Below are 18,722 nucleotides of genomic sequence, written 5' to 3' on the forward strand. Positions count from 1 at the left end.
AAATATTTATTTTAAGTTAATCAATAAATAACTAGACATTAACATAAAAGCTTTATTTTAGGCGATTCTTGTGAAAGGTGTAGTTACTAATGATATTGTTGGACGTCCCACCGAAATTCGTTTCTTTTATAAACAAGAAGAAAAAGAAAATTTCGTTGTATACTTCCCAAATTTCAACTTAACAATGCGAGATCCTGGAAACTTTGGTGAACTAGCTATGATTACTTTACCAAAATATGTGCAAGCAAGATTTGTCATTTTAGGTACGTTTAAAATATTACTGGTTGATAATTTGATATTAGTTATAGTATAGATACATCAAAAATATAATGTTTATGTAATATTTTAGGAATCGTTAGCTATATGGATAATGCTTGTTTGAAATTTGAATTGATGGGCTGTGAAGAACCGAAAGTTGAACCTTTATTAGGTTTTGATTATGGTCATTCACCATGTGTTGGTAAGTTTTATAGCTATAACATTTATTATTTAAAATAAAAGTAAAAATACTAAAATAAAAAATGTTTAGATAACGAGCCTCCAGTATTTCAAAATTGTCCAACTCAACCGATTATAGTACGTCGGGGACCTAATGGAATAGAACCGGTTAATATGACAGAACCAGTTCCAATTGACAACAGTGGCAGCATTGCAAGACTTGAAGTAAAACCACAAAGTTTTAAATTGCCATTCTATACATTCCAAGATACAGCTGTAAAATATGTTGCATTTGATTTTGACGGAAACGTAGCCATCTGCGAAATAAATATTACAGTTACAGGTAAAATAAAATAAATAATACTAAAATGGATAAAAAATATTAGGTATAAAATGTTGAACTTATTTTTAGATGAAACCCCGCCACAATTGAGCTGTCCTCAGAGTTATGTCATTGAATTAGTGAACAAACAAGATAATTACGTAGTAAACTTTAATGAAACTCGTAGACGAATTAATGTATCGGACGCTTCTGGCGAGGTCACGCTTACATTTAACCCAGACAGAGCTTCGATAGCTATTGGAGACTTTGAAAACGTAACGGTTACAGCAGCTGATAAATTTGGAAATAAGGCTACCTGTTATTTCCAGGTAAAATTTCTAATTTTGTTTATTTAAAACTAAAAACAGATTTGTCCAAATGCATATTTAAAAAAAAAAACCCTTAATTTATTATTATAATATATTAATTGCAGGTTTCTGTACAAGCAACTCCTTGTGTCGATTGGGATCTTAAACCACCGTCAAATGGAGCATTAAATTGTTTGCCAACTGATGATAGTGGTTTGGAGTGTATAGCTACTTGCAAAGCTGGATTTAGATTTACTGACGGACAACCAACAAAATCATTTACTTGTGAACAACGAAGTCTATGGTCACCATCTTCAGTTGTTCCAGATTGTGTATCTGAAGATACCCATCAAGCCGATTACCATGTAGTGCCATCTGTAACTTATCGTGCTAATGGAGCAGTCCCATCTTTATGTTTACGACAATATGCTGACATTTTAAGCCAACATTATGGGCCTCTTAATGATATTTTGACAGAAAGATGTTCTGCTGTTAAAGTTAACATGAATGTATCGTTTATTGATACTAAACCACAACTATTAGATGAAAACTTAGTACAGGTATGTTTGTTAATCTATGACATGAAAATTATTTGTCTACAAAATAAAAATAATATTCTATTTATAATAAATTTGTCTTGTCTTTAGATTGATTTTGTATTGGGAGTTTTGCCTGAAGTTAGACAGCCTCAATTATATGATTTCTGTGGCTCAACTTTGAATTTAGTTTTCGATCTTAGTGTTTCATATGCTAGTGCTGCTATAGAACCACTATTAAATATATCTGCAGTAGCTAATCAATGCCCTCCGTTGAAAGCTCTCAGATCATCTGTATCTAAAGGATTCACTTGTAATATTGGAGAAGTACTTAATATGGATACTAACCAAGTACCTCGATGCTGTAAGAAATAATTATTTGTGATGTTAAGATATAAATCGAAATTACATTATTTATATTATTTTAGTGCATTGTCCGGCTGGAACATATGCTGGGATCAAACAAACATCATGTATGCCATGTGCTCGTGGTTATTACCAAGATACAGCTCGTCAAGGTGCTTGTATGAAATGTCCAAATGGAACTTACACTAAAGAATTGGGATCAAAAAGTTTGAAAGACTGTATACCAGTGTGTGGATATGGAACTTATTCGCCGACAGGACTCGTTCCTTGTCTCGAATGTCCAAGAAATAGTTATACATCAGAACCACCTACCTCTGGTTTCAAGGAATGTGTATCATGCCCACCTAGCATGTTTACATACCAACCTTCTGCTCCAAATAAAGATTTTTGCAGAGGTATTAATTTTTTTTTCATAATTGATTTACACATATTAATAATATTAATAATTATGTTACAGCTAAATGTCCACCTGGTCAGTATTCAGAAACTGGTTTAGCGCCTTGCTCACCGTGTCCTCCAAACCACTATCAAGCAGCTAGTGGACAAACTGTATGTATGGGATGTCCTACAAATACAAGGACCAAAGGCGCAGGAGCAGCAGGACGAGATGAATGTCAATCTATCGTATGCACCGAAAGCTCGTGTTTGCATGGTGGACTTTGTGTACCTCTTGGCCATGGAATTCAATGCTTCTGTCCAGCTGGATTTTCAGGAAAACGTTGTGAAATTGATATAGATGAATGTGCTTCTCAACCTTGTTTCAATGGGGGTTCGTGTATAGACCTTCCTCAAGGTTATCGTTGCCAGTGCAAAAACGGATTTAGTGGAATTAATTGCCAAGAAGAGAAGTCTGACTGTAGGAATGATACATGTCCCGAGAGAGCAATGTGTAAAGATGAACCAGGATTAGGAAATTTTACATGTCTCTGTCGTAGTGGATACACAGGGCAAAACTGTGATATGACGGTTAGTTATAAAAAAAATATAATTCACAAAACTTATTAAATACCTACTATATTGTTAATTGTTTGTAGATTGACCCTTGTATGGAAACAATAAACCCGTGTAAGAACTCGGCTACTTGTACTGCACTGAAACAAGGCAGATACAAATGTGAATGTAAGCCTGGTTGGGAAGGTGAACATTGTGATGTAAATATCGATGACTGCGCAGAACGACCATGCCTTTTAGGAGCTGCTTGTACTGATCTCATCAATGATTTCAAGTGCGCGTGCCCTCCAGGTTTTACAGGCAAACGTTGTGAAACAAAAATTGACATATGCGCAGCTAACCCATGCCAGAATGGTGTGTGCGTTGATAGATTGTTCAGTCATCAATGTGTATGTCATCCAGGATGGACTGGTGCTGCTTGTGAAATCAACATTGATGATTGTGCAAGTAACCCATGTGGAAATAATGGAGAATGTACAGACATGGTAAATGGTTATTCTTGTACTTGTGATGTTGGCTATACTGGTAAAAGGTGTCAACATTTGATCGATGATTGTGCTTCGGGACCATGTCAAAATGGAGGATCGTGTGTTGATATGTTGGACGGATTCATGTGCCGATGTAGACCTGGTTACTTAGGTCTGCAGTGTGAAGCTGGAATTGACGAATGTCTAAGTGATCCCTGTAGTCCCGAAGGAACTGAACAATGTTTAGATTTAGACAACAATTACAAGTGCGTTTGTCACCCTGGATATACCGGAAATATGTGTGAAAAGAATATTGATGATTGTGCTTCATCACCGTGTATGAACAATGGTAAATGTTACGACGGTGTGAACACATTCTCTTGCCAATGTCCACCTGGTTGGACTGGAAAACGATGCGAAATCGATTTAAGCTCGTGCCAAAGTAAACCATGTTTCAACGACGCGACATGTATTAACTTGTTCCAGGACTATTTCTGCGTGTAAGTTTATATAATTAACTATAAAAAATAAAAATAAAATGAAGGGGTATTTTATATTTTACTGTATTTTTAGGTGTCCATCAGGAACTGACGGAAAGCAATGCGAAACTGCACCAGAACGTTGCATTGGTAATCCATGTATGCATGGAGGTAGGTGTCAAGACTTTGGATCTGGATTAAATTGCACGTGCCCAAGTGATTACGACGGAATTGGTTGCCAATATGAGTTTGATGCTTGCCAAACTAACACGTGTAAAAATGGTGCTACATGTATTGATAACGGGCCAGGATATAAGTGCATCTGTCCACCTGGATTTACGGGCAAAAATTGTGATGAAGATATAATTGACTGCAAAGAAAACTCATGTCCACCTACAGCTACTTGTATCGATCTTACTAATAAGTTCTATTGCCAATGTCCGTTCAACTTGACAGGAGATGATTGCAGAAAAAGTAAATTACAATATATACTTTAAAAGTGAACTAAGCCAATTGTAATTGTTAAATTTATATTTTAGCTATCCAAGTTGATTACGATTTTAGTTTCCCAGAAGAGACATTAAGTAGTGCAGCTTTAACAGTTCCATTCCAATTTACGGGTGGTAGAGATAGTTTCACTATTGCCATGTGGGTTCAATATGCACAAAAAGATGAGCCAGGAATATTCTTCACACTTTACAGTGTCACGTTAGTTTAATCAAACAATAATTAATAATAATATATATTCATAAAAAATAAAATTAATTTTTTATGATAAATTTTTTTTAGATCTCCTCATGTAGTACAGGGTCAACGAGTACTTATTCAAGCTCACTCTAGTGGTGTTGAGGTATCAATTTTCCCAGAACTTCAAGATGTATTTTTGGCTTTCCACGAATACACTACTATCAATGATGGTCAGTGGCATCACATTGCTATTGTCTGGAATCAAGGAACTCTAACTTTGATTACCGAAGGATTAATTGCAAGTAAAATGGAAGGTTACGGAACTGGAAGGAAGTTACCGGAATTGTGAGTTAAATTATATATTAATTTATGATTAACATATTTTTTAAAACTTTTTTTCCTTTTTAGTGGTTGGGCTGTGTTAGGAAAACCAAGGATGGAAAGAAAGACATTTACAGAAGCTGGTTTCAAGGGTCAGCTGAATAAAGTACAAATTTGGGGACGTGCTCTTGATGTTACTAATGAAGTGCAGAAACAAGTACGCGATTGTAGAACCGAGCCAGTACTTTACCAAGGATTGGTTCTCACATGGGCAGGTTTTGATGATATCCAAGGAGGCGTTGAAAGAATTGTTCCTTCAAAATGCAGTCAACATTCTTGCCCAGCCGGATACACCGGACCAAACTGTGAACAGCTTCAAGTTGATAAAAAACCACCTCAAGTTGAATATTGTCCTGGTGATCTTTGGGTAATTGCGAAAAATGGATCGGCGGTTGTTAATTGGGATGAACCGAGATTTACTGATAATGTTGGAGTTGTAAGAGTTGAGGAAAAGAATGGACATAAACCCGGCCAAACACTTCTATGGGGAACTTACCGTATCGCGTACGTTGCATTTGATGAAGTTGGTAACGCTGCAGTATGCTCTTTTAGAGTGTACGTCTTATGTAAGTAATTTTAAATAGCCTTTTCCATAATGCTACAGGACACAATTAATGTTTTATGTATTTTACTTGGTTTCAGCTGAATTTTGTCCCACTCTGGCAGATCCAATCGGTGGAAAACAACAATGCAAAGATTGGGGATCTGGTGGACAGTTCAAAGTGTGTGAAATCAGTTGTAATCCAGGATTAAGGTTCTCGCAAGAAGTTCCTAAATTCTACACGTGTGGTGCTGAAGGCTTCTGGAGGCCCACCATTGATCCTGCTTACCCGACAATCTATCCTGCATGTTCAGCGTCTAAACCAGCTCAACGAGTATTCAAGGTCGATATGAAATTCCCTACGTCCGTACTATGTAACGAAGCGGGACAAGGAGTACTGAGACAAAAAGTCAGAAATGCAATAAATACGTTAAACAGAGAATGGAACCTCTGTTCGTATTCTATTAAAGGAACACGCGAGTGCAAAGATTTGAACATTGACGTAAAATGCGATCATCGATCTTCCAGGCCGACAAGAAATGTAGAAAATGATGAAAATGATTCCGCTATCGCAATAAGGTAAATTGTTTTTGTATTGCAAGTTTGAATAATATATATAACATTAGGGGAATTTTTTTTTATCAAATCAATAAATAAAATAAACTAAAAGATGATTGTATTAAACATTTTAGAGAGAGAAGGCAAGCCAGTGACACATACTCCGTACAAATTTCATTCCCTGCCATCAAGTTAGTAGTATTCATTAGTGTAACCTAATACCTATGGTTCCAACGACAAATATCGAAAATCAAATACTAACTTTTTGTTTTTGCAGCGATCCTGTGGTCAACAGTAACTCGAACCAGAGAGCAAATATTCAGAGGTTGTTGGAAAAGCTCATATTAGAAGAAGATCAATTTGACGTACATGACATACTACCAAACACCGTTCCAGACCCAGCTTCTTTGAACTTGGAATCTGATTACGCTTGTCCTATCGGTGAAGTTGTCATGGCACCAGACTGCGGTAAGAAACCATCATGAACTTACTGTTATATTTGTTCAGTAATATAATAATTATAACCTTTTCGTATGCATTTCGTTTTACAGTGCCGTGTTCTGTGGGAAGTTATTACGAAAAGGAAACTAAAAAATGTGTACCGTGTGCGGTGGGTTCATATCAAAGCGAATCCGGCCAGTTGCAGTGTTCAGTGTGCCCAGCAATCGCAGGAAGGCAAGGAGTGACTGTGTCGACGGGTGCCAGGTCAGCGTCCCACTGCAAAGAAAGGTGTCCGGCGGGCAAGTACTACGACGACGAGGCCGGTCTATGCAGAAGTTGCGGTTACGGTTTTTACCAACCGTCAGAGGGCAGTTTCAAATGCCTTCTGTGCGGCCTTGGCAAGACTACACGGACCACGGAGGCAGTGTCTCTAGAGGTTAGTTACACGATTATAATATTATAATACATATAAAAGACTCAAGTTTTATCATGTTATCTAATTGCCATTTTGTTGTAGGAATGCCGAGACGAGTGTGCCGATGGCATGCACTTGGGTATCGAAGGAGAATGCGAACCGTGTCCAAGGGGCACTTACCGAACTCAAGGCGTCGAACCAGCATGTCAGCAATGTCCCGCTGGTAGAACCACCAAACAATCGGGAGCTTCCAGCATCGAGGAATGCTCGTTGCCAGTCTGTGTGCCAGGTAATTAAATACAACCTATTGAATATCATATAATATTAGCGTAGTGTGAGACCTCCATTTTACTGAGAGTGATGACGTTATTGCAGGCACATACTTGAACACTACCCAGAACAGTTGCATCTCATGCAAAAAGGGCACTTACCAACCGGCCACGCAACAGACCATCTGTTTGCCATGTCCTCCGAACATGAGTACTAAGACCGTGGCTGCTGTAAGTATATTGTATTAAATTCAAAAACGACGACAGCCATTGCTGGAAGAATTGTTTCTGATAAGCTCGTTGTAATAAAAAATAATCACTTTTGTTGCAGACGAGCAAGTCTGAATGCTGGAACCCGTGCGAGGCAAATGTAGCGGGCAAGCACTGTGATGTGAACGCCGACTGTCTGCTAATACCCGAGACGTCCGACTTCAAGTGTGAATGTCGTCCAGGATTCAATGGAACCGGTAAAGTTTGCAAAGACGTGTGTGACGGTTACTGTGAAAATAAGGGAACATGCGTCAAAGACCTACGTGGTCAGCCGTCGTGCCGTTGTGTCGGATCGTTCATCGGACCGCACTGTGAAGACAAATCTGACTTCGCATATATCGCTGGCGGTATTGCGGCTACTGTTGTGTTCCTCATCGTCATCGCGCTGTTCGTGTGGATGATCTGTGCTCGGTCCGAGCGTGTCAAAGAGCCCAAGAAGCTGATGGCTCAGACAAACGACCAGACCGGGTCCCAGGTCAACTTCTACTATGGCGCCGCCCCGTACGCCGAGTCCATAGCACCATCTCACCACTCTACGTATGCACATTACTATGACGATGAGGAGGACGGCTGGGAAATGCCTAACTTCTACAATGAGACGTACATGAAAGGTAAAGATTTCCAGAGAAAAAAATATCTAAAATATCTAGTTTTTTATTTTATTTAATACAATATTTAAAACATTTAATAATGTTAAACCGCAGTAGTGTATGTATAGTGTACTTGTCACAAAATCTTGACGGTTAGATAAGTATTTCTTACTAAAAATTACGATTATGTGTTTACAGAGGGTCTACACAATGGCAAAATGAACAGCTTGGCTAGGTCAAACGCCAGCATTTATGGTAACAAAGAAGACTTATACGACAGACTCAAGAGGCACGCTTACAACGGAAAGAAAGGCGAGTAATACCTTACCATTTAATTCTACAATTATTTAATATGGCTCCACAGTTTTTTTGATAACGGTTGTACCTTGCGCGTTTTTTAAGTCCCTGTAACCTAAAAAATTAATTATACAGTCAGTGGCGTAATTTGGAATTGGTTCTGTGGTGGGATTGGGATATAAGTTTGTATTATCGTTCTAGCGTGGCTATGTCTCCTTCACCTCCCTTGACCATTAAATCTCATAGATCACAATATTATATTAATTTATTATTATGAAGTAATGAGTTAAATGGTATAATAATGGTTTTCAAAAAACAAAAAAGTAAACAATTAAATTAAATTATATATATTTTTCATAAATTATAATATCCAGTCAATTTTCCTTTTTGTTTTTTTTTCGCCAAAAAAAGCGTCTGGGGAGGGATACATCCCAATATCCCCTCCCCATAATTACGCCACTGTATACAGTATACATCTGAGGTGGTACAAAAGTGTTAAGATTGAATGACAATATTGTGAATTTTATTTGACTTATGTTGTTCATACGTGTTTACAGATAAAAGCGATACCGAAAGCGAATGCCAGTGAATAGACTACGAATAATAATTAGTTGCTCAAAAGTAAAAAAAAAATAATAAATATAATTATATAATAAACTACAATAAATCGTACGAGTCGGACGAACGTGGTCCGAGGTCGAGAAATCAAAACCAAACGGAGTGCGTGTACAAAATTGTCTATTCGAATCGGTCAAACTCCAAGAATTGACCTACACCCGACTTTTCCTCAAGACAATACAAACCTAATTATTTATAACTTAATATAGAAATTTAGTGTCATAATATTATGTACGCGATGGTTTTGTATGTATTGTGTAAATAGATATAAATATAATTGTTATTATTTTTAACAAGTCCTAATGCATCCAAACATTAGCGTATAGGAATAAGAGACTATTGGCTCACAAACCAAATTTGTACAGTTTAGACGATTTTTTTTTTATATTCAATTTATAAGTGTCATTATTCAATCATTTTTTATCATAGCTTGTAAGATGAAAAATAAATAATTTATTTGTTTTATATATATATTTTTTACCATCAAATAAACAATAAATATAATTAATATGCATACATTCGGTATATTATATTTTTTTCAAATTTCATAGTAACATTTAATATTATTTTTATTAATAGGCAATAAAGATAAATATTTCCGGACTATTATTTTAAAAAATAAACAATCCACAAAAAGGAACTTACAATAATTGAACATTCTCATCAGATATAATAGGTAAGTAATAAAATTAAAAAAATCATATTTCACAAAAATAAAAAAAAACTGTTTCTACTCAAAAACAATTCAGCACCTTCTAAACAACAAACAGAGGCATAGTACATCCTTACACATTGAAATGTTATAACTTGTAAGTACTTTATATCTATATGTTAAACATTTCAAGATTTGAGTAAAATCAACTCTGCAATGTACATTTTCAAACACATGATTATGCTCACAGGAGCAGCACACAATATTTAATACATAATTACTTTGCTAATACAGGTGTTAGAATTAAAACAATACAAAACTATTTAAAATATAATTTTTACTAGGCTAATAAAAATTAAAAATACACATAGAAAAAATATATAAGTTAAAAAAACATACTGAGGTAATTAAAAATTATATTATAGTTATGATATAAGTAAAATTGATTCCGAACGTACACAAAATACATATAAGTAATGTAATAACCATTTCTTAAAAATACTTTTTTTGCATTATCTGCCATCACCACGGTTTGATACTTATTCCATTCCGTGGCCCGTAGCAGACTTTGCATATTATTATTGCACATAATTGTTCAGAAACATTTTAGGTACAACAAAATAATACATTTTTTGTACATTAGTTTTAAGAGCAGAAATCATATTAAAAAAAAAAATTAAATATTACATGGTAAATATGCAATTTAAATTTTTATGTTCTTCAAATATCTTATATGTATATTGATCTACTCAAGAAATAAATTTGATAAATGTTTTAAAAGTCATACTTTTTACACATAAACATCATAATTCACTGTCGGTTATTCTAATATTAAATGAAACATTTCTCTTATCATTGTGGTATAAAATAAAAATGCCTAAATGATTATAATATCATTTTTTTTTTTTTTTGAATAACATGGATATAATTTAAGATGGGTGTAATCTATATGATATCACAGTGTAAATTATAGAAGCATTATCATTACAATTTTTATTTATGCATTATTAATATTAAATAAATATATTACATGACATATTAGCGCTACACAAATTTTGATTATTTTTGACATTTTATGTGTAACAGTGCTAACTGATAACAAATAATACCTATACCTAAATATAAATGATTTATAGTTTATACTTAATTTGTCTATACTATATTCTTAATTAATTTAATAGCTGAATGGGAGATGAACAATTATAACGAAATAAATTATAATAATATATAATTTTAATAATTAAATTTTTGTACTTTAAATATCTACAATACTTATCATAGATATTGACTAAAAACAAATATGAACAATTTTACAAGTTTTGAATTATTTATTAGAGCTTATATAATGTTGATTTCTTAAAGGGAGATTATTTCACAGAAACATAGAAGAATTAAAAATTTGACAGTGGTTAAATAATTCTCAAAGTAAACAAATACAACATTTAATATTTAACCTAAAATGTGCATTGAATGTTAATAATTTGAAACAATAAAATATTTATTTGTAAAAAATATCAATTATTTTGCTGAATGTAGATGTGATTATTTTTTTAAATTGTCGAGAATATTTAAGATACTAACAAGAAATAAATGAGTCCAAGGGACTAATTCCTTAAGACAAATTAAAAGGGTAATATACAAGATAATTATACATTAGATGAGATATAAAACCTAAAAATTAAATTCACTGAAGTAAATTATTGAAAAATAAATTATAGCTATCACACACTTATTTTTCAATAATAATATTGAGATAGTCTAATTAAACTTAACATACATTAAGATAAATTCCTGCTGATCTTCCATTTATATTGGCGGCTGTCTAAAACGGAGGTACACCATTATGTCGTCTTCTTCGACATCATCTATTCGGTTTCTTAAAATAGTGATCATATTATCTTCATCTCTAATTTCTTGCAAAGGTGGATCTAAGTAATTATAAGTAAAATTGTTATTAGGTACTAAATAGTATCCAAAATTGTATGTGTATGTATACACATGTGTATCATTTATAACATCACAAAAATACTCACTCATACTATGAGATTGCTTAGACCAGACTTCATGTGATAAACACCTCACTTGACGGCTCATAGGGACATTGAAAAAACCCATGGATGCCTTACGCAGTATATTGGCTTCAAAACGCGCTGGATTCCAAATGGCATGACATCTAGGATTCTCCGTAATTAGTTCCAGTTGCAAGTAAGCTTCTAGGTAACAAGTATCAGTCTCAGGGTTCCACAGAATCACACACTTTGTCTCAAAACCCCTAGGTGAATATTTACAATATATTTAAATAAAGTGTATACATACATTAGACACCAAAATTATAATATGAGCTAAGCACCTAAAGAGCTAAATTTATGATTTTTAGACTTCTAGGCTTATCCTAAGGAATGGGCTCTACCACTGAGTCTTTGAGGGAAGGGAGGTTTATTCTAAAAAAAAAGATTTGGACCTCCTACAAAGAATTAAAATTTTAGAAAACAAATTATTGATTTTGAAAAAATTAAAATCATTGAGTCAACATTATTTAATAAATAATACTTTTAGTTGGTCAGATTTTTTTATTTGACTTAGCATATTTACTTATTGTAATAATCATTATAATTGTATATAATTTTAAGATAGAGTTAATCCAATGATATTGTTTAATTTGTCACAGACAACGCCATGGGGATCAGCTAGTACTAAATACATAATATACTAAACAATGTAATTTAAATGACTTAGTTTTGGTATTTAAACTTTTATTGGTTTACACCTGAACTTTGAATATATAAAACTACTTATGTTAATCTGTCATAAAATGTCACTTTCAATGTTATGTAAAACTAACACATTGAGCGATTGAGTCTTTCTTTTGTCATTGATGACCAGACCCTATTTTTTATCAAGTTAAATTTTGAAAATGACTTTTCTCCACTGCTGTTTATAGTCATAATTCATAAGTGATGGGTATATTTTTAAAAGCTATCTTGATATTAGGATAACAATCATTGACATTTTTCTCTAGGAGCACTTTATATATCCATTTCTTCTGTGATATAACTTTTTCACTTTTTTTGTTATGTTTTTGAAATTCTTGATAAAAAGCTTTTAACTGACTTAATTCTTTATTTGAGTGAGAAACAAACTGAAGAATATATGCAAAAGAACCAATCGTTATTGAAGTATAATTAAAATAATTTCATGTACAATTATTATTAATCAACATCATAACACAATCATAATTTTTTTTAGCTATGTGACGTGGGGTAAGGGCCCTGGTTGCAGTCTATGTAGCCTGAGTATAAATTCGCCCCTTAGCGTCTAACTCAAAGTACCTGCTATTCACTGGTTGACTAAGGGGTATGGGTTTCTTCTCTTCTTCTGTGTTCAGTCTTATGCACAATACAATTAAAATGTCACCATTTAATGGACAAATCTAATAAAAAACATTTAAATATATTTTAATTAAAATGTAATTTCATTAAGTTGCAAACTGAACATAATAAACTCATATTTACATCAACAATAGAAGAGTCATAGTCATTATAGCACCAAAATTTGTGACCTTCTAGATTGCAAATAATTTCAGCCACTTTATAACTAACATGTTCAAAATCTAAACTCGCCTGTTTTATAATACAAACATTTTTTTCCTAAAGAAAAAAATAAATATGTTAATTAACATAATGTGATGTAAATGTTTCAATACAAATAGTAATTTAAAATTTTATCAAAGATATTAAAAAATTACTGACATTATCTATATTTATAACTTTAAGCAAACATCATAATAACTGCGTAAAGATATGTATTAAGATAAGTAATAAAAACTATTTTTAACAAATATCAAACACTATAACTTAAAATTTACTTAAGATATTTACTAAAATATAATAATTATTAATAACATTATTAATATGTTTTTTAGATTAGCATAAATACCTGTTTTTCAGTTTTAGCAGTATTGATCATTTGCATTTGAGCAGAAGCAGATCCGTGGACAGATAATGGAAGTGCACATAAAGACCCTGTTATACCATCCTCTTCTACAATTTAAAAAAAAAAACCCAAAATAATGATTATACATATGTATATTAAATTAAATTAATTATTAATTTTAATTTTAATTTACAATCTAAAGATTAATATAATGAATTCATACATAAATTATTCATAACTACTAATAAGTGTTATTTATAATTTGGCAAAAGGTGAAATCTTATACATCTTTGTCCAATAAATCAAAAATTCTATATCCATTACCTAAATTATTTCATATAATTCAGGTTATATGCATAATTCAACTTATTATTTTAAGTGTAATTTTATAATATTAATTATTAAGTAATTAGGCAACGGTTATTGAAATACAGTGGAACCTCGATAACTCGAAGGAATTCCTTGGCTACTGCTTTACAATAAATATTTTCTGTAAGTCAAATTTTCAATAATTTGAACCATTTAATCGCCCCCAACCGATTCAAATTATCGAGGTTCCATTATATATTAGGAATTAATCAAAGTTATAATATTAAAGTCAAAAATATTCCTTATACTAATCTATATAAATATTTAAAACTGATATTTTTTCTATTTTAGTAATCATAAAAATATGAAGAATAATATAACTACCATCTAAATCTGTAGTGACTGAGACAATTTCTTCATCTACTTCAATGTACTGTCTTTCAAATTTCACTGAACATCCTTGTAATGGTACAGATCGGAATGAATTACTTGAATGATTTCCTAATTATCAATATAAAGTGGTATAAAGTAAAGAACAATTTTTATATTTAATGTTGATATGAAATAAAGGTTACAAGTTGTACTAGTAAATATATTTACCTTGAATATTATCAGGAACGATCATAACACTAATTTTCTTATCACAGGGACTTTTGGAATTTTTAAACAATGGAGTTTTATTTCTTGGCTTGAGCACATTGGTAATCTTTCTGTTGGTACTATCAGGACTCTTAATATCTCTATCTTCAGAGGTAACTGACCGTGGTGATGATAAACAATCCCATTCGGCAATGATTGCATTTAATTCTTGAGCAAATAACATTTTTCTATCACAGTCATTCAATATATCATCTTCATAGTCTGTTTGTATGTATAATGGTGTTTGATCGACGGCTGAAGGTCCAGGGGATTCACAGTGTTGAAAAAGATTTTTTTTTGATGATGGATGTACATTTTCCATATCTTCTTCTTCAGAACAAAATTCATACATTTTATCTGCTATTCTTCTCCGTCTAAACCATTTGAACTTAAGCAAACAATTATCATCATTTTCATCAAAATCATAAACCTATTAGATAAACAATAAAAACATTAAGATTAGATTAAGATTAGAACACTAAGATTAGATTAATAATGAAAATAAAAATATTATTAATTTTAATTTTATTTACCTTTTCGGCATCTTTCATCCTTAGAAGACGATGGTTGTTATAATTAGGCATGGGATTTAATGCAGCTATTGGTATATTATCTTGTTCTTTATCAAACTACAATAAAAAATTAAATATTAAAATAATACCTAGAATATATTATTTAGGTAAACATACAAAACATCTTGTATCAATATGTCTTCTTTTAACACCTCTTTCTTGACTATCGCTTTTAGTTGCCATTTTATAACCAAATTCGGTTAAATCATCACTAAGCCTGTTAATGAAAATGAATTGATTAATATAAATTTAGTAACTAATTTATATTTTTAATATATACTTGTGAACTAATGGAGCATTAATGTTTTCTGATTTATCAGATTTAAAATTTTGATTTTTATCCAAATCAATATTTAAAACGTGAATAAAATTACACGTATTGAGCACAATATGATTATCATATTTCAATGACACTGAAGGCTCTAGTTGAGGATAAGGATGTGACACTGTGATTGATGTATGTACAGTAAGGCCATGAACAAGACAGGTGTTTCCCAAAAAATGCTTTGAAATATCTATATACAAATTAAATTTTACAATTTTTATAAAATCAAAAATAAACAATGATATACACTTGTACAGTCTTTACATACCTTCTTCATCTCTATGTTCACGAGCTACTGATTGACAATCTTTACAGTTATTTAAAGATGGTAATGTGGTGACTGTAATGTAAATTTCGTGCACATCACTATCACCATCCTCAGAAAGCACACTATTTATAGAAATAAAGAAAAATACTTAATAACAATATAATATTATTTAATTTTAATAGAAATATTTACCTTTCACCGAAAACTACGATTCTATCAGAGCGGTTTGGCCATTGGACAATGTAAATATTTGCTAATTCACTAAAATCAGCATTATCAAATAATACAATTTCTGATACCATAAAAGCTGTTTGACCAGGCCGAAAAGCCCAAAAATGTAGTTTATAATTCATGTTCAATGAAGACATAAGAGGGTTCATAGCTGAGTCTGAGTCTGCTACTGAGTAAGTTAAGAGAAATCGACCACATCGAGTTAAACCCATAAACACATGACTTAAACAAAATACATTAAAAAATAAATATATTTTAACAGTTTAGAGGAACAAATAAAATTTGATTTATATACTAACTCAGAAATGTCTTCTAAAATATCTGGTAAGAAAAATTTTCCATAATCTGGATTGTCCTTAAATAAATATTTTGTATTATTTTGAGGCTTATGCTTGTGTTTAAAAGTACCATGAACCTATAAATATGGCAGAATTAAACAAATGATTAATTATTACATTTTTGTAGACTAATAATTAATTCATAAAAGTTGATGTGAACCTAAAAATTACTCTAACAATATTTTGGAGACTAACAAAAGGTATAATGAATACTTGTTTGAATTTAGTTCTAAATGAATATTCATTTCATAAAAATTTGGAAACAAATTATAACAATTAAAATTTAAACAGTAATATATAATATAATAGTTGTGACTAAATGTATCTATTTATCTAAATGAAAGTTTGATCAATTTTTAATATATTTTTTTATACCTACATCATGTAGACTAAGAGATAAACGTAATTCAAATGATAGTTACTTGTTAAGAAATAACTAGAAAATTAACAATAATTTGATATAATTACACATCTACTGATATAAATAAAATTAGAGTGATGTAGTAAGGTATATTTTAAAGTTGAACATTGAAATGGCATTAAGTAAGTAGGTAAAATAAAAATGGCAGTAGAATAAATGATAGATTTAACCACATCCCCATGGTTAGGTTAAAACAACTTATACACATCATTTTAGTTCAATTTAAGCGTTTAGGTTGAATATGTATTATAATGTACACACACACACATCTTATGCACATAACATACATTTTATTTTAATACAACATCAAAAAGATGTTGAGGACGACTATTGATTGTATCAGTCGTACATAATGCATACTAATCAAGAAGATAAGTGTTCAATTTATGATTTTTTAACACCACAAATAAATGTAGTTTGTTATTAGGTAAATTAGAACAATAAAAAAAAAAAAACTTAAAACATTTAATTACCTGACGGTTAAACAGTTTGTGAATTATCGAGTCTGACGATACGGACATTTTCATAAACCGTTATGATTTATACAAAACACCTACCACCTAACACGACTTACGAGTTTAAAACGATTGACAAATAGCTATAATATTAATTCAATAAATTGTCTTATTCTCGTCTCCTCAAGAGCGAGAATGTCTAACTACGATGGACCGGCGGATAGATCGGAGTGTTGGACTAGACTGTACAAACGACGAGACATTATAGTTATTATATTGACAACCTTTTAAAAAGAAATGAAGAGAAAAAAAGATGGACCATTGACGGTAAAATTATTATAATAACTAATGAGTATTGAGTAGTGGTTGTAACTTGTAGTATTGTTGCAGTAGTAGTAGTAAAGTATATTGGTAGTGTATAATTCGATGTGCGATAATAAACAAAACGTTAGTGATTATTATTATGAGATAACATATCAATCATTTTTCCATGATGATTACCAAATTATAAAAAATTAGACGCAAGAGCAGCTGCACGATCATTATCTTCATTCTTCGGCGGGAGAACATAGATAATAAAGAAATGGATGGACTTTTAAAAAAATGATGTCTATTCGAAATTTGAATTGGTAAAATTGTTGCTCACTGGTCCCGACGGAACGCTTAGAGTAATCAACGAATATCGATTTTGAAAATTTGAATGTGATGTGTTTCTGTGGTTTCTGATCGGGAAATCACCAATCCTAATTTCCAACTACTGAGCTTTTGACTTGACCTAATCAACATCGAATTGTTTTATTGATCGACGAGTGCGAGTGAGCAAACATTTTAGAATTTTAATTAATTTATCATAGAGTTATTTTATACTTTCGACGTTGTGTCTTTTACATTTTTTTGTGACTAGATGGTAGCAATGGGAAATATGGTTTTTGGAACTCAATATCTTGTAGCACAAGCATTTGTTCCACAGAACGAAACAAACAACAATGATTTACCTAAAAATCCTCACGGCTTCACCAATACTGCTGCCATGAATCCACTCCGGAATGTCCAATGCATGTCAAGGCAGACAATAAGAAAGCTGCTGGATGTGCTGTGACAGAAATCCCAGATGACATTAATCCATTAAACACGGTAAACATTATCTATGACATAATTAAGTGTACTGAATTTGGATACTTATAATAAAATGGATAACCATTTTATACCCATTGAATTTACAAACCTTAAAAATTGTTGTTCTTACTTTTGGCGATAATAATGAAAAAGTGTCATAAAGTATCTAGTGTTTACATAATATTTATTTCAATTAGGTTTTAGTACAGATAGAATCTAAATATATGGCAAAAATTCAATTAGGTAGTTTATAAATATATGTATTTTACATGCAATGTAAAATATAGCTTTGTCTTTATAGGTATATTTTGCCCAATGTTTTTAGGAAAAACATTAAAATACTATTTTACCTAGGCAGGATTATACTTTGATTGGCCAATTACTAATGTAAATTTGACATTGTAACTTAAATTTAGAATTAAGAAAACAACCCTTTGATTGAATTTTATTAAAAATAGAGTAGTTTGGTAAAAATAAATTTCTTAAAATAAAAATAATAAAAATATATTATAAGTTTTCAAATATATTT

At 31.7% G+C, this 18,722-nt stretch overlaps 2 protein-coding genes across 2 annotated transcripts in view; one reads left to right on the forward strand and one right to left on the reverse strand.

Annotated features, from left to right (window-relative positions):
* Positions 1-9,450, forward strand: part of LOC114126098 (sushi, von Willebrand factor type A, EGF and pentraxin domain-containing protein 1) — a 51,194-nt gene extending 41,744 nt beyond the window's left edge. The window contains exons 20-41 of the mRNA XM_027989976.2: positions 62-263; positions 350-460; positions 530-781; positions 851-1,089; positions 1,194-1,628; positions 1,716-1,968; positions 2,033-2,365; positions 2,428-2,936; positions 3,005-3,888; positions 3,962-4,341; positions 4,407-4,575; positions 4,657-4,899; positions 4,963-5,501; positions 5,578-6,055; positions 6,169-6,225; positions 6,312-6,502; positions 6,586-6,911; positions 6,993-7,179; positions 7,266-7,390; positions 7,491-8,040; positions 8,218-8,331; positions 8,874-9,450. Of these exons, the coding sequence (XP_027845777.2) occupies positions 62-263; positions 350-460; positions 530-781; positions 851-1,089; positions 1,194-1,628; positions 1,716-1,968; positions 2,033-2,365; positions 2,428-2,936; positions 3,005-3,888; positions 3,962-4,341; positions 4,407-4,575; positions 4,657-4,899; positions 4,963-5,501; positions 5,578-6,055; positions 6,169-6,225; positions 6,312-6,502; positions 6,586-6,911; positions 6,993-7,179; positions 7,266-7,390; positions 7,491-8,040; positions 8,218-8,331; positions 8,874-8,905 (6,609 nt within the window). The 3' untranslated portion in view covers positions 8,906-9,450. The remainder of the gene's footprint in view (positions 1-61; positions 264-349; positions 461-529; positions 782-850; positions 1,090-1,193; positions 1,629-1,715; positions 1,969-2,032; positions 2,366-2,427; positions 2,937-3,004; positions 3,889-3,961; positions 4,342-4,406; positions 4,576-4,656; positions 4,900-4,962; positions 5,502-5,577; positions 6,056-6,168; positions 6,226-6,311; positions 6,503-6,585; positions 6,912-6,992; positions 7,180-7,265; positions 7,391-7,490; positions 8,041-8,217; positions 8,332-8,873) is intronic.
* Positions 9,451-9,906: 456 nt separating this feature from the next.
* Positions 9,907-17,504, reverse strand: LOC114126092 (uncharacterized). The gene is made up of 14 exons (XM_027989968.2): positions 17,096-17,504; positions 16,163-16,278; positions 15,825-16,085; positions 15,633-15,754; positions 15,320-15,554; positions 15,157-15,256; positions 15,001-15,096; positions 14,429-14,897; positions 14,213-14,329; positions 13,523-13,626; positions 13,099-13,233; positions 12,916-13,016; positions 11,620-11,858; positions 9,907-11,514 (listed from the first exon to the last, which is right to left on the reverse strand). Exons 1-14 carry the CDS (start codon positions 17,147-17,149, stop codon positions 11,393-11,395), a joined length of 2,271 nt encoding a protein of 756 aa, XP_027845769.2. The 5' UTR covers positions 17,150-17,504; the 3' UTR covers positions 9,907-11,392.
* Between the last annotated feature and the right edge of the window lie 1,218 nt (positions 17,505-18,722).

This window comes from Aphis gossypii, chromosome 1 (assembly GCF_020184175.1).
Source record: "Aphis gossypii isolate Hap1 chromosome 1, ASM2018417v2, whole genome shotgun sequence".
Classification (NCBI taxonomy): domain Eukaryota; kingdom Metazoa; phylum Arthropoda; class Insecta; order Hemiptera; family Aphididae; genus Aphis; species Aphis gossypii.